This window comes from Uloborus diversus, chromosome 9, assembly GCF_026930045.1.
Source record: "Uloborus diversus isolate 005 chromosome 9, Udiv.v.3.1, whole genome shotgun sequence".
Classification (NCBI taxonomy): Eukaryota; Metazoa; Arthropoda; class Arachnida; order Araneae; family Uloboridae; genus Uloborus; species Uloborus diversus.
In genome coordinates, this window is record NC_072739.1 from 64,442,132 (window position 1) to 64,456,567 (window position 14,436).

A 14,436-nucleotide genomic window follows, 5' to 3' on the forward strand; every position below is an offset into this window, starting at 1 on the left:
ATTCATTCCTTAATGGAGGAGATCACTGTAAATATTGTGCGCTTTCATTTCAAATGCATGAGGTGCCTGGGTTTTGAAGAATAAAACTATGAAATTCAATTACTCGTAGATATGAACTACTTTTAATTTGTATAGACAAATCCGTTCCCGTTGGTGATATGTTATGGCAGATATTTTTGACGTACATTGAGGAAAATTAACCAGAAGCAAAATATTTGAACCTGAAGTTCATGCCAACTTTTCTCCACATCACCCACCCTCTTAGCAATGCACCTTTGGTTTAAGTTTATGCCTACTAGTATATGAGGCATTCAGAGATAAGGTGGATAAAAACCATGAACGAGTTAATCCGCTATAGCTCTTAACTCCTTATTTTCAATGTCATTGGTGCAGAAATTTTTTTTCTCATCTAGTATTAAAAGTTTCATCCATTTCTACTGCAGGTTCCACTAAAAAAAGTTAATTCAGTCATAACTCTATTGTACACATATTTTGGTAGTTTTTGCAAATTTTAGTTTTCATACTTCATTTTGGGGGAGAGGATTCCCTATGTTCTCCAACACAATTATGTAGCCTTTTACAAATGTAGAAGCAATTTTCTCCCGTTATATCTTGATGGGAATTCATTACTCAGACCTAAAAGATAAAAATACGGAAAAATTTGGCAGAGCAATATACATTGGCAAAACAAACATTGAAGAATAATAAAATGCTTTCTTAATTAAAATTACATAAAATTAAAAATGCATGTCAAATAAACAATTTGATTTTTTTTTCTTTAAGAAAGATAGTTTAATATTTACTTGAAATAAATAAAATTACCACTTTATATATTGATAATTTACATATTTTGAGCATTGAATTTTGCAAATTTAAAAACACCTGCACTTTCCAGGTTTTTAAAGATAACCTTAAAGTTCTCCCAAAGTTCAAAGACTTTCCCTGTTAGTGAAAATTTTGAATTCTGTGTTTTTCCGCTTTTCCCTGTGACTTGGTAACCCTGGTCTTATACAGAATATTATGCCGTGGCCTCACTACAGGAGAGGAGGGGCGGTCTGCAACCGGGTGTCACCTGTCTGGGGGTGACACCTAAAGTGGAATTTCAAGTTTTTGAAAAATAAGAAGCTAAAATGCATTTTTTGAACTAAAAATTTGAAAAACTTCAGGGGGAACACCCAAAGATCCCCCTTTTCCACGTCTTTTGTACATTAGCCCACTTAAAATTTCATAAAACACAAATGTAGTTGTTAAAAATTGAATTTCACGTTGACATATATCAAAACTTTTTTTTTTGCTCGTTTGTAGGGGGGGGGGGGGTGACACCACAAATTACCGCTCTGGGTATCACCCATGCTAGGTATGCCACTGCATTATGTGACCATCTTTTGCAGCAAATACATATTGTAAGAACATCTTTGAAATTCCTCTTTTTTTCCAATATCTGGAACTTTTTCATCTCCAAAATATTCAGGCACATTAAACCAGGTAAAAGGACTTCTATTGTACCACTTATTTCTTTGCATACATCAATTAGACAAAAAAGTAAGAAAAAAAAAAGAAAAAAACTCAGTAAAAAATAAGAACAAGAAATGAAAATGAAAGTATTTATTGATATTTTGAATACTGATATGGAAAGTAAAACACTGAGAAAGGCCAAAGCCATTAAGTTTGACAGAAAAATAAATTTCAGTCCCAGTATACAACTTAAAAATACAGGAACACTTACACCATAAAAATGGCAAATGAACTATTTTTTTCATTGAATATATCACAGTCCTCGAACACATCTACTTCAAAAAATTACACCAGATAATTCAAATTGTTCTTAAAGTACAACTTTAACAAACATTTAAGTAAATAGAAAGTATCACATTTACCACAATAATGTTAAATTTACAGATTTCTTACAAGTAATACTAATTTTCGATTTCCAACAAATAGATCAGTACAATCTTACACAATATATGAAAATAATTCTTTACAAAATCAGTAGTAATAAAACTTTTATAACAGATTGGAGAGTGACTATGATTATGAATGGAATTGAATAACACTTCAAAAACATCAAGTAAAAACTCTGATATCCAATGATATGTTTCGTAAAAAAATGCATATCCAAAGAAATGTTTCCGAAAAATTTTGGCACAAACTTTACAAAGTTTTTACAGGGATCCTACATTTTAAAGTGAGAACAAACTTCTAGGTTTTTTCCACAACATTTCCATTCAGATACGTTCAGATTTTATCGCATACAATTTACAAAATTTAACAAGTTTTATTTGCTTCAATGCAATAAAGGATTTAATCTCGTTCTGAAATGTAATCAGCTTCAAAATAAAAGCTATTTAATGTCAAAAATTTTCCTCAATTTAATTATTTTGTTTTCCAAAAACACGGAATGCTTGCAGTTCTACAACATATAGGAACCCTGTTTCATAGTTGAAGTAGATGGTAGAACTCTCCAAGTATACATGCAAATCTCTAAATAGTTTTCAAATTCTAGCCTACAAGAAAAATTGAGCACTAGTTTTAGTTTTAAAGTGGCAACACGTGAAACAATTGCCATCACATGATCCGACCGCAACACGTTGATAACTTGGACAGAGTTTTATTAAAAAATCTACTTTTATCAACCCGAAATTTGAATTAATTTTTTAAAAATGTTTCAAGTTTCAAAACAACATTCCCCATCTATATTTAAAGACATGATTTTTTAAAATCATAAAATTTTCCACAAACAAGCTCGTCAGATAAGTTTGATGTACTACTAGATGCACTTATATTCACTTAGTCCAAAATATGACCTAATACTCACCTCTGTGTATGTGGCGAGGTTCGAAATATGGCGGCACGAGGTAAAAGCCATTCGATCGCAAGTGTAAACATCACAGCAATGTTTCAGTTTTTCGGGATTAGGTTAAGCTTCCGATTAACATAAAAAGCAATATAAAATGCGATTTTGATAAAATCATTGGTTCGGAAATGCAGCAATAAAACGTGCAGCTCTGACTATTCAAGTGACTAGTACGTTCATGTTCAATTGGCACTCACTTGAAAAATCGCAACACATACACAAATAGTCCTTTTAATAATGCAGATTGGTTAACAAAAACAAATGTAAAAGCAAAAAATAAACATGAAACAAAAATAACAAAACTAGTTAAATATATTCAACATAATTTCTTGAAGCTGTTAAGTACCATTGCAGTAATAATTGCCACCTAAATAGTTTAGGCACCTTCAATTGCAGTGCATGTTTCTGGCGAGAAGTTATGATTCTAAATTTGCTTTTTGGTGAAAATGCTCAGAAAGCTAAAATGAATGCCATTTAAATACTATATCCAAAAGATATTAAAATTTTACAAATATGAAAAGACAATAAAATATTAGTTTAGAACAACTGTCAACTCATGCACATTCAATAATCTCCCCACATGAAGCAGCTCCAAAAAGCATGTCCCAACCGCATAACATTCTTAAACACAACAGTACACTCGTTAAGGCAAGCCTATTCCGAAGCCGCATGGTGCTAAATTGAAAAACAGATATTTTATCTTACAATTTTATGTTTTCTGAACTAAATTCCTTAAACATGCCAAATATTTGGTAAGCTGGAAAAAAGCTGAGGATATTTTTGGATTAAACATTTTAAAACATGGTTATTGGACAGACAAAACTTTCTTACTCATTCACCCAATCACAGTTTCAGCACTCAACAGACTACCAAAAATCCGATTTTTCAATTCTTTGCAGAATATATCAAGATATTTCCATCACTTAAAACTTTAACGACAAATCTATTTCCCCACCAGTGTCTTGATATAAAAATACTGGAAAGTTTAAGAGCGGAAAACTTTCAGTTTTGGGCTGGCTCTTGTTGCAAGAAGCGAGGCGGTTGAGTTGGTGGCACTGTATATGCCACGGTTGGTGGGGGAGGAGGCATGTAGATTCCAGACTGGGGGCTCCAAGGAGGAGACATGAGTGACTGATATGCATTGATGTCAAGGGGAGGAGTGAACGCAACTGTTGTCGTTGGCATGGCTTGAGCCCAATTTGATCCGTAATTTGGAATCCAGGATGTAAGCGGTGGAGACATTCCAGTTGGTGGAGTATTGAAGTAAACACTTGGCACTCCTGAAATTACAAAAAAAAAAACTTTACAATCAGAGACTTATCACAAGAGGTCAAAAAGGGTTATCAAAACTTTTTTTCCTCACAAAGATTATACTTAATTAGTTCATGAGTAAAAACAAAATGCAGTAGAAATGATTCAGTAGGAAAAAAAATCATTTATTCATCGGGGTTGCTTAATTTACAAAATTTGTTGTAAAAGTAATGAAAGTTTTTTACACAAATTTGATATTGCGTTAATATTTTTCAAATGGGCATTTACAGTTTTACGAGGTATTCCCCTTTGAAGGCCTCTACAGTAATTTTTTTAAAAGTGAGTGGCCTGGCAACTTGGGTATACAACAGGGATGCCCAAGCCTGTGGCCGAAGGCAAAATCTAAAAAAATATTTAAAAAAAATCTTAATTCAAGAAATGCTAATTTCAAGATCCAATATAGGTCAATTTCACTCCCTTTTATAACTACCACTTTCCAAAAAAAATCACACTTACACAATTGGAACATTAATAAAAATAATGTAATAAAAATGACACCTTCACCAAAATGAAAATTAATTAATGAAAGAGAATGTGGAACTGAGTAATAAATATTGCAAGAATACGACATTTTCGTAGCATTTTAGCCTTTTTGTCCGTTTTTCATTTGAAAGATTTCAAAGATGGAGGATGATCTTTAAATATGTGTATATTTGGGAACTCTACTTTGAAATAAGTTAAACTAAACATATTACAATTGAGTAAATGTAGTCACAGTGAAGTAAAATTTTCTAGGCTTCTAGGCAATACTTCATACCGTCGCCTCAGAGCAACAGTAAGACATCCAAGTCTGAAAACAATAGTAAGATATCCTATCTTACTATTGTTTTGAAGCTTAGATGTCTTACATTGCTCCGCGATGATGATACTTCATTATATATTACTAGTGGCACCCACATGACTTTGCCCGTAGTAGAAAATTAAAAGGTTATTTGGTTCGACTGTATATTTACAAACGATGGATAAGGAATTTTTCGCCAATTTGCTACATTCATTAGCTTGCCCATGTTACGGTTCCACGTTATGATAATTCCGTAATTTATTCGTTCACGTTGTGATAATTTGCTCGGTAAAATTTTCTTAAAATTGGAATATAAAAACTGCAAAATCGAATTTATGAAAAAGACTTCGAGGTGCACACCCTCAAGCTACAAACTAATTGTGTACCAAATTTCATGAAAATCGGCTGAACGGTCTAGGCGCTATGTGCTTCACAGAGATCCAGACATCCAGCTTTATTGTTAGTAAAGATTTTTAATTTAAATTAGACAATTATTATTTATCCTAGAAATGTAGTAATCGGAAAATTACCAAGGGTCACCCTAATCTGAATTAATTTTTCTAAAAAAAAGTCTGGCAATTTTCCTATTAAACATAAGCTATTACGATTTCATTTTTTGCACTAATTCTAGTACTAGCTAGTGCTTTGTAAACTGTTTAAGACAGATGCATAGAAAGTTTTTATTCGAATTAGTTGTTAAAAAAACTTTTCCTCAGAACATGTTAATCAGGTTTCTGAGAAATAGATATTTACATTTTTATCAATGTAACATAAAATCAATACCAGCAGCAACTTCATTTCCAGGAACAGCTTCTTGAGATCCCCAATGACCAACATTAACAGGCAAAGTAGAACCATCTCGACAGACTAAATACATTCCAGGAACAGCATACACAGGATAAGGATATACAGTCATAGCAGTTTGGCATGGAGCTGGTTGGATAGGAGATGATGGTGCATCTTCGGACAAAGGCGGACTAGTTGTTTGGGTACCAGGGATGGGAAGGGGAACTGAAGTGGCATTTGATACCATTCCGTTGCTGAATGAATTAGCAGCCATCGATGAATATCCAGTATCATCAGTGTAGACTGGAGCAAAAGTATATGGATGATTTACAAAAGCAGGTGGTGAATTTTTCAAAGACTCATCCACCCAGTTTCTTTCCTGTGGCGAGTTAAATTTGCAACAATTACAAATGATTGAAATATAAGAATAAACATGATTAGTCAGATACTTCAATTTTAGAGCATCACATTTGTAATATTATAAATAATTACACACGAATTATTTTGAACATAACATAAGTAATAGTGAACATTATTTATCTATTACAAATATTATCACATGCGTAATATTTGTAATAGAAAACTGTGTAAGTTGACCACTTGCAATGCAGTACTTTAGTGGTAGACTTTGATAGGCAATCAACTTACAGAGATTGATTATGTATGAACAAGGATGACTTCTGGACATGATAAAAGCTGTTAACTGAGACAGATAGTCTATTTACAATGGTGGTCAACTTTACAAGCTTTACTGTACATAAATATTCAGTTTTCTTAAAGTGAATTGAGATTTTTCTTCACTTTACATACATGAAACTATCAAGTTAGCGTCATCTAAAAATGCCTCCCCCCTCCTTTTTTTTCTTTTAGTTAGACTCCAGTTTTTATATTTTTTTTTTTTTAATTATTTTTCCTATTTTGGAATTGTATTAATCGCAAACTGTAGAACAACATTCCCTCTGTTAAGAACTTTACGGTATAATTAAATACATTCATATTGAAATATTTCTGCAGAAAAAAAATTCTTAAATATAAATTCAATTTCTTTTGTTTGAAATAATGGTTTGTTTATTTTCCACCCCACATCTGCATTTTATTGCATTATTTTGTTTTCTGGTCCCATTCTTTGCTTATTTGTTATTACTTTTTCCATAAAAAAAAACATTTCATATTTAATGTATCCAGTTGCTTGAAAGTAGGAGGAAAAATGTGTCATCTCCGATTCATTTTGTGTTATATTTCAAATAAAAAGTTTACTGTAATCAGCATTCAATTGTTTACACAATTCCAGATTTAGCTGTAATTCGCTTCAAGAAAGAATCATCAGAACTAGATTAAAATATGACAGATTTGAATGAAAACTCATCGGCTGAAAATATCAAGTGACACAATCGTGAAATAGCAATGTTAAGCAGCAAATATAAACCAATGAATTTTGTTGTTGATCAAAAGCAGAAGCTCTGCCACCATTTGAGTGTAGCATGTGTTTACCATCAAAACTCTTTTGCAAAAAGCTTATGATTGAATCCTTATTTTACTTTAATAAAAATTTTATGGATAAATAAGAAATGAAAGGCACACCACAAAATTTCAAGAACTACAAATACTACTTTACAATACCAGGGGTCTGGCCAGAGGATATTTGGGTCCGTTAACGGACCTTTCACAAAAATCCGATCAACCAAAACGGACCTTTCACAAAATCCCGATCAAACAAAACGGACCTTTCACAAAATCCCGATCAAACAAAACGGACCTTTCACAAAATCCCGATCAAACAAAACGGACCTTTCACAAAATCCCGATCAAACAAAACGGACCTTTCACAAAATCCCGATCAAACAAAACGGACCTTTCACAAAATCCCGATCAAACAAAACGGACCTTTCACAAAATCCCGATCAAACAAAACGGACCTTTCACAAAATCCCGAGCAAACAAAACGGACCCTTCACAAAATTCTGATAAACAAGATCGGATCTGTCACAAATTGTTTATTGAAAGAGCAAATCTGAAAGCAAAATAATGCATTATTCTGTGTATAAACCGCATATTTCTGTGTATAAACCGATAATTTTTGGAACCTTTTTTTAAGTCAAATTAGAGGGATCAGCTTATACAAAATCGGTTAATTTTGAAAGAAAAAAAAAAATCGGCACTCTTGCGATGCTCCTGCCAGCGATAAATAATTGCTACTGCCAAATAAATATAATGGTTGTTTGTTTTAGCACAGCTAATTAGCAGCGGTGTTGTTGTAAACTTTTCTGAAAAGACATTGGTAAGCACTTTTCTCCACTCATGATTTAATAAACAATAATATATATCTGCGAAATGAACTTATAACTGCAAAGGGATAGTAAGGGTGAGGAAAAAATATGATCGCTTCAGATAGGGTTACCAACTTCAAAACTGTCACCACTTAGCGTCTGGCGTTGAACCTTTAATAATGACTTGATTAGAAAATACTCTCATCATTTTGTCGGCTTGTCAATATTTGCTTGTCAATATTTGCGTTTTTATGGTGCCGGGTGCGATGTTTAATTGTTATTTTGGGAGAAAATTATATGGGTTTTGATTTTTCGATGCTAACAAGGATGATTAACTTTAAATAAACTTTTTTAATTACCGTTTTTTTTTTCTTTAGATGTCTACATTTTGAAAAATGCAATCTTTTAACATCCGATATGAGAATCATATTTTGTTCTTTTTTCAAGCTAACTTCGCTTTATTAGGATTCAAATAAATGAAAAGTCTCTTTATTTCTGTTAGAACTCTCATTTCAAGTTTTTAAAGCAAAATTCCATTTTCTGTTATGAGTCAAAAATTAAAATGCTGAATAGATGGTTTATTTTATTTTATTTTATTTTTTTTTGGGGGGGGGGGTCAACTGTGTTCACAGATATTAATGATATGTTATCATATGACTCTAAAATGCAATTTTAAAATAATTTTATCAAAAATATTTCTTTTACAAGCCGTTTTTATACTTTCGATGCCTTCACTTTGAGAATTGCGATCTCTTTGCATCCGCTATGGGAATCCGATTTTTCGAATTTTTGATGATTATTACACTTTGTCAAGAGGTAAACAATTGAAATATCTTTTTATTTTTGTTAAAATACGGAATTTATAAGTTTTAAACGAAATTCTGTGATTTTTAAGAGTGTCTTGGGTCAAAAAGTTGAATGCTGAACCCTATTCTGAATTTTGTTTTATTTATTTATATTTTTGTTACAATTATTTTAAATACTGTACAGAAATATATCTAGTATAATTTAACATAATGCAGAATGTTAGATAAATATTGATACTTGGAAGAGCGATGCCCCCCCCCCCCCTCCCCGCCAAATATCAGAAAAAAAATCCAGACTGATTTTCTCGTCATAGAAGAGGAAAACACTCAACTTTAATTGATGCAGTTTGTGCCATCTCTAAATTCTAAAATTTCGTTTTAACAAAAAAAAAATTTTTTTTTTCAAAATTTTTTGATTTTTCACAAAATTATTTGATTTTTCACAAAAAACGGACCCTGTGAAAAATCCTGGACAGACCCCTGAATACTGTCCACCTCCCACAAGTTGAGATAAGGCTTTGAGCAAGTCCATTTCTTTCAAGGGAGAGCAATCAGTAAGAAGAGGAATTGTTAGGTGCTGAGTTGAGCTACAATCACAACCCTTTTATTGGCGAGAAAATTCTCTACCACTTGCTACTTCTTACCTGAATTATATTGTTCGCCAAATGAGCAATAACAGTGCAAATTAAATCCCAAAGATCTTAAGCCTGTTTTCCTCACCCCTATTTCAACAAATGGAATTTTTTAATCGGTCGGGCAGCAGAGTTCAACTTGCCCGAGGTGGACAGTATGTTTTTTTTTTTTAATTTAGCATACAATTTGAAACATATCAAGCAAAATAGAAAGTTATTTTTCAGTGTAAATATGATTTATTTATAGTATTGGTTGGCACATCATACAACTCAAAGTAATAAGAAACATCTGTGGATCTTATGTTCCTCCCTGTTGATTATCTCGGACTTTTTTCTTTCATACCAAAGTATGCTTTCATTGAGACTGATTAGCCAAAAAAGATTTTGTGCTGATATTATGAAATTTGAAAAAAAAAAACATATGCCGATCTAACAGTAATTTTTGCTGCTTTTGGAGTTTGGATCAGAAGTTCTATAATCCGCAAAGGACATAGTCCAAATCGTCCCAGACTTGGGGTCACATACTACATTGTAAACTGTGCATCAAATGAAAGTGTCTTTACACTAAATCTACTTCAACAAATAAAGTGTAATAAACTCACATTAAGCTCATTCAGAGTCTCTGGACTCTCAGGATGAATTCTATAACAATCGGTACGAAGTTTTCCTAAAATAGAAGCATTAAAAATTAGGCAAAAAACATTTTAAAATGCAAAAGTTCCTTCAATATGTTCTTCAACAACTACAAACTGAAAATAGATTAACTGTTGAACTAAAAAGTGCGATTGCTGAGGGAAATACTTACACGTTTCCTTCTTTTTTACATTAAACTATTTTATATGATTACTAACTGCGTTGCTCGCCTTTGCGCGGTATACCACCAAAATAAAAGTTGTGTCAAGTGACGCATGTTCAACAATCAACTTGAACAAAACAAAAAAAAAAAATCAGTAACATTTTGAGGTATATCGCAGAAAGTAACCATAACGGAATCATTTTAAATCCCTCAATTACAGGAAAAGTCTCAAAACAAAAGATAGAATTTTATTTGTTCATATTAGAGAAAAAAATAGCAATAGATCTTACTTTTCAATGATTTTTTTCACACTACAATTTTAACAAAAGCATTGTTAGGGAAAGTCGAGATGAAGCACTGAATAACAATTTGAATAGAGGAAAGCCTTTGAAAAATTGAGTATTATAATTAGTAGCTTTAATTGATATCTCCTACTACTAATTATTACTGGAGGATTAAGTTAAATACCCAAACATAAAGACTAGAAAATTACGAATCTATTGATACCTAGTTCAATGGCCAGTTCACTGGCATTTGGAAAAGGTAGTTCAGACATAAAAACATACATAAGTTCATACAAAGATATGCTCAGTTTTTCTTACTACTATTATATATGCGAAAGTTTGTCTGTATGGATGTTTGTTACTCTTTCAAGCAAAAACTACTGAATGGATTTTGATGAAACTTTACAATAATATAGCTTATGCATCAGAATAACACATAGGGTAGTTTTCGTCCCATTATGGGGAGCAAAACCCCCTTAGGGGGGCAATAAAACACAATTTTTGTATAAATTCTCTAATATGGGGATAAAAAATACTTGCACATATTAACATTATATGTCCATCGAAAGCTCTGATTTTTCTGCTGAAGATGGCACCTGTTCGAAATTTCTAAGTAGAATAAAAAACGAGTTATGAGCTTTTTAGTTCCATGTTCGAAGGCTTTCCTTAACTCAATACAATATTTAGTGTATCATCTCAACTCCCTGTCGATAACGACTATTGTTGTATTGTTGACTATCTTTGCTTTTCGTGACTGTTCAAGGCTTTTCTCAAGTCAAATCTTGAAGTAAGATTTTTGCACAAGATTGGCAAATAATACATGGATTTGGCTGATTTTATTTGTATATTATTATTTGTATTGACTGGGTATTTAATCGATCAGCTGGAATTTAGCCAAACTTTCTTTGTGGAATCATTTCAATAGCTAAGGCATTTGGCATTTTTTTCAACTGTCGCTGTTTTTGAAGCTAAAGACTACGCAATACTGTTTCTTTGTTTTCACCATGTAACCAAATATCGCCATTTCTTTAATATTTCTTTCTTTAAATTTATTAACACGTAAAATAATTCGCCAATTAATTCGCAAATTCATAAACAGCACAAAAACTTCCATTACTTTGTCTTTGCACACAATTTCAAACAATTGCCAAATTTTTACTGTTTATTGGAAACATTTCGGGTAGCATCATTGTTGACCCTATTTTGGGACGATTTCTACGGTAAGAAGTTACACATTATACAATAATTTAGATTGCCGGTGTAGAGCTGGATATTATGTATTTGATGGAGATTGGGATTATAAAAGAACTGTTTCACTTTAAGAATAGTTGACCTCACTCTAATTTGATTTTTTGGGAATTACCCAAACTGACTTCTTTACAACTCCTGAACGTTTTCGTGATTTATTTTTTGTGATTTTTGGGTTTCTTCTCAGTTTTGCCAACATTTCATTTACTCCCTTTCCCCTTAATTTTCAGTTTTAATAATACCTTTTGATTCATTTAAGGGGGCAGGCAATTTGAAATGTCGACGAAACTAGAGACAAACAATGTTTTGGTAACTATTTGACCTCTGCCTGTAATGACCATTAACTTGAATCAATTGAAAAAAAAACTACATCAACGTGAGCGAAGCCGCGGGCAAAAGCTAGTCTAAAATATTTTGTGAAATAAACAAATAATCCGCAACTACATTGTTTATCGCCAAATTTGCCAAGCGACTTTCAAATTAAAAAGAAAATCAATTAACATTCGCTCAATGAATTTAACAAAAATGACAACTGCGCAATAACCAAATCAAGAATTCACCGGTTCTACTATTCGAACACAACCGTATACCGCAGCTGACGTCACTGCAGAAACAAAAATCAAGTTTAGCCTTGAAAATTGGCTTAATTAGGATCGCAATTAGAATTACTTATATCTCCTGTTCTAATTAAGTGAGAGAAATGGAACAAACATCATCTTGTAATTATATAAGATTGATGTTCACATTCATGCATAAAACCTAATATTTAAGACATAAAACCAAGTTACCAGGTATAGGTATTGGCGAGGTTGGGAGATTTTTATCAGCAGGCCAAATGCATGAGAAATTTCCAGGAGAACGAATAGTTTGCTGAAAAGAAAAAAAGTAATAAAAAATAAACAAGGAACAATAACATTGCCTTATGGGTAAATACAACAAATCTTTGCCTTAATAAACGTACGTATAATACACATGTAAGGTCAGATTTTTTTTGTTTAAACTGTCTTTCAGTGGCAACACTCCGTTCTTTACGAATTTAAGTGAAGGTGTGTAACGGTGTCGCTATGTTAGTATTTCACAGTTGTTTACTCGTGAATTAAATGTTTATTTCAAACATCAGTTTGCCTTAATCATTCTACAGTTGATCATCACTTTATATTTATGTATGTTATACAGTTAAATCCTGGTACACCACCTATGGACTGACTCATAGTGAGCATATAAAATATCCGACGGGTTTATACGAATGACAAGGTTTTTAATTATTTTGTTGCAATGCTTTTTACTGTAGTAGCCGTGAATGCAAAAGAAAAATTAATGACTAAGAAGTTTTTCACCTAATGTTTAAAATTATTTAACAAGATATGCATTGAAGAGGAAGTAAAAATTGTCTGTATAACATGTTCAAATTAGTTAATTCAACGAATTTGAAATTATTTGCAGAAACCTATTGTTACTTTCAGTGTGTTTGGCTTCCAATCAATTTTTCTATTTTTGTCAAAACCATAAAAAAGCATCTTTTGTAACTACAGAGGATATCATAAATTTTCATATCACTTGCAAAGAATTCAAAACTTCAGGACAAGTCACAAGGAATAATTCTTAAAGCAGTTATTTTGTTTTCAATCTCCCAGTAATTGCTGTTGTGATTTCTTAAATTATTAACTTTTGACACAATTTCTGCAATTGAATTCTGCAAATTTTTTATAACTGCTTCCCAACCTAATTTGGGGATCTGAAAATCTTGTGTGCAATTACCATGGCCACAGAGTTTCTGAAGACTTTCCCTCCCCTTCACAACTATGCCTAAACTTTTGAGGTGGTACTACCCTCTATCAAGGCCACAAGTCCGACTCCTCCTCATTTGAGGCCCTCACTTCTTTCTTTCATCCTTTTGCCTTAACTCCAAAATCGCTTTGCAAAAGGGTTTATGTACCCAAAATGGCTTAAACAGCAATGCAACAATAATTTAAGATTGCATAAATTTTAATTGTATAACAAAATACTTACATTACGAGATTCTTTTTCATAATGATTTTTGGACTTGTTAGAAACAGGAGTACTACTAGACGGGCCCCTTCTTCTACTTTGTGTTGAGCTAGAATACATACAAGCAAAACATTTTTAGGTTTTTACTGAAAACAAATGAGATTCAACTGTTTAATAGGGGCTAAACAAAATAACAAAATATTTACTTATTGTTTTTGGAATAAAAATTATGTTGTGAAGTAGGCAACGAGTTTGATCGGACAATGGTGTTGGACTTAGAAGAGGAGTTATTTCCATCATGAACAGGAGAGTATTCCTGAAAGAGAAACATTTTATGAAAACTATCATCTTTTTAATTTTACACATTAAAAAAAATAGACAAGTACACATACTTGGTAATTTTTCTTGGAACCTCTTTTGTTCTTTCCTTTGTCAGTATCAACTAAAAAATGAAACTCATTCATTTTAAGTGTGACGGGAATTATATTTTACACATACAGCATGCATGGCAAAAAGTTAGTAATTAAACAGTTGTTCAGAAGCAGTTTTTATGAATAATTGAATTTTAATGAAACAACAGGTAGTGTATGTAACAGAAAAACATTAAAATACAGAAAATATGCTGTTTTCTCCTATGAAGTTGCTTTTTGACTGGTATATGGAAGTTGTTTTTTGAACTAAG

General features: G+C 32.2%; 1 protein-coding gene across 1 annotated transcript in view; it reads right to left on the reverse strand.

The window, feature by feature from the left end:
- Positions 1–1,590: 1,590 nt before the first annotated feature.
- Positions 1,591–14,436, reverse strand: part of LOC129229350 (putative bifunctional UDP-N-acetylglucosamine transferase and deubiquitinase ALG13) — a 38,849-nt gene continuing 26,003 nt past the window's right edge. The window contains exons 14-20 of the mRNA XM_054863640.1: positions 14,147–14,196; positions 13,961–14,070; positions 13,776–13,863; positions 12,554–12,635; positions 10,040–10,104; positions 5,730–6,111; positions 1,591–4,134 (exon numbers count right to left, since the gene is read on the reverse strand). Of these exons, the coding sequence (XP_054719615.1) occupies positions 3,857–4,134; positions 5,730–6,111; positions 10,040–10,104; positions 12,554–12,635; positions 13,776–13,863; positions 13,961–14,070; positions 14,147–14,196 (1,055 nt within the window). The 3' untranslated portion in view covers positions 1,591–3,856. The remainder of the gene's footprint in view (positions 4,135–5,729; positions 6,112–10,039; positions 10,105–12,553; positions 12,636–13,775; positions 13,864–13,960; positions 14,071–14,146; positions 14,197–14,436) is intronic.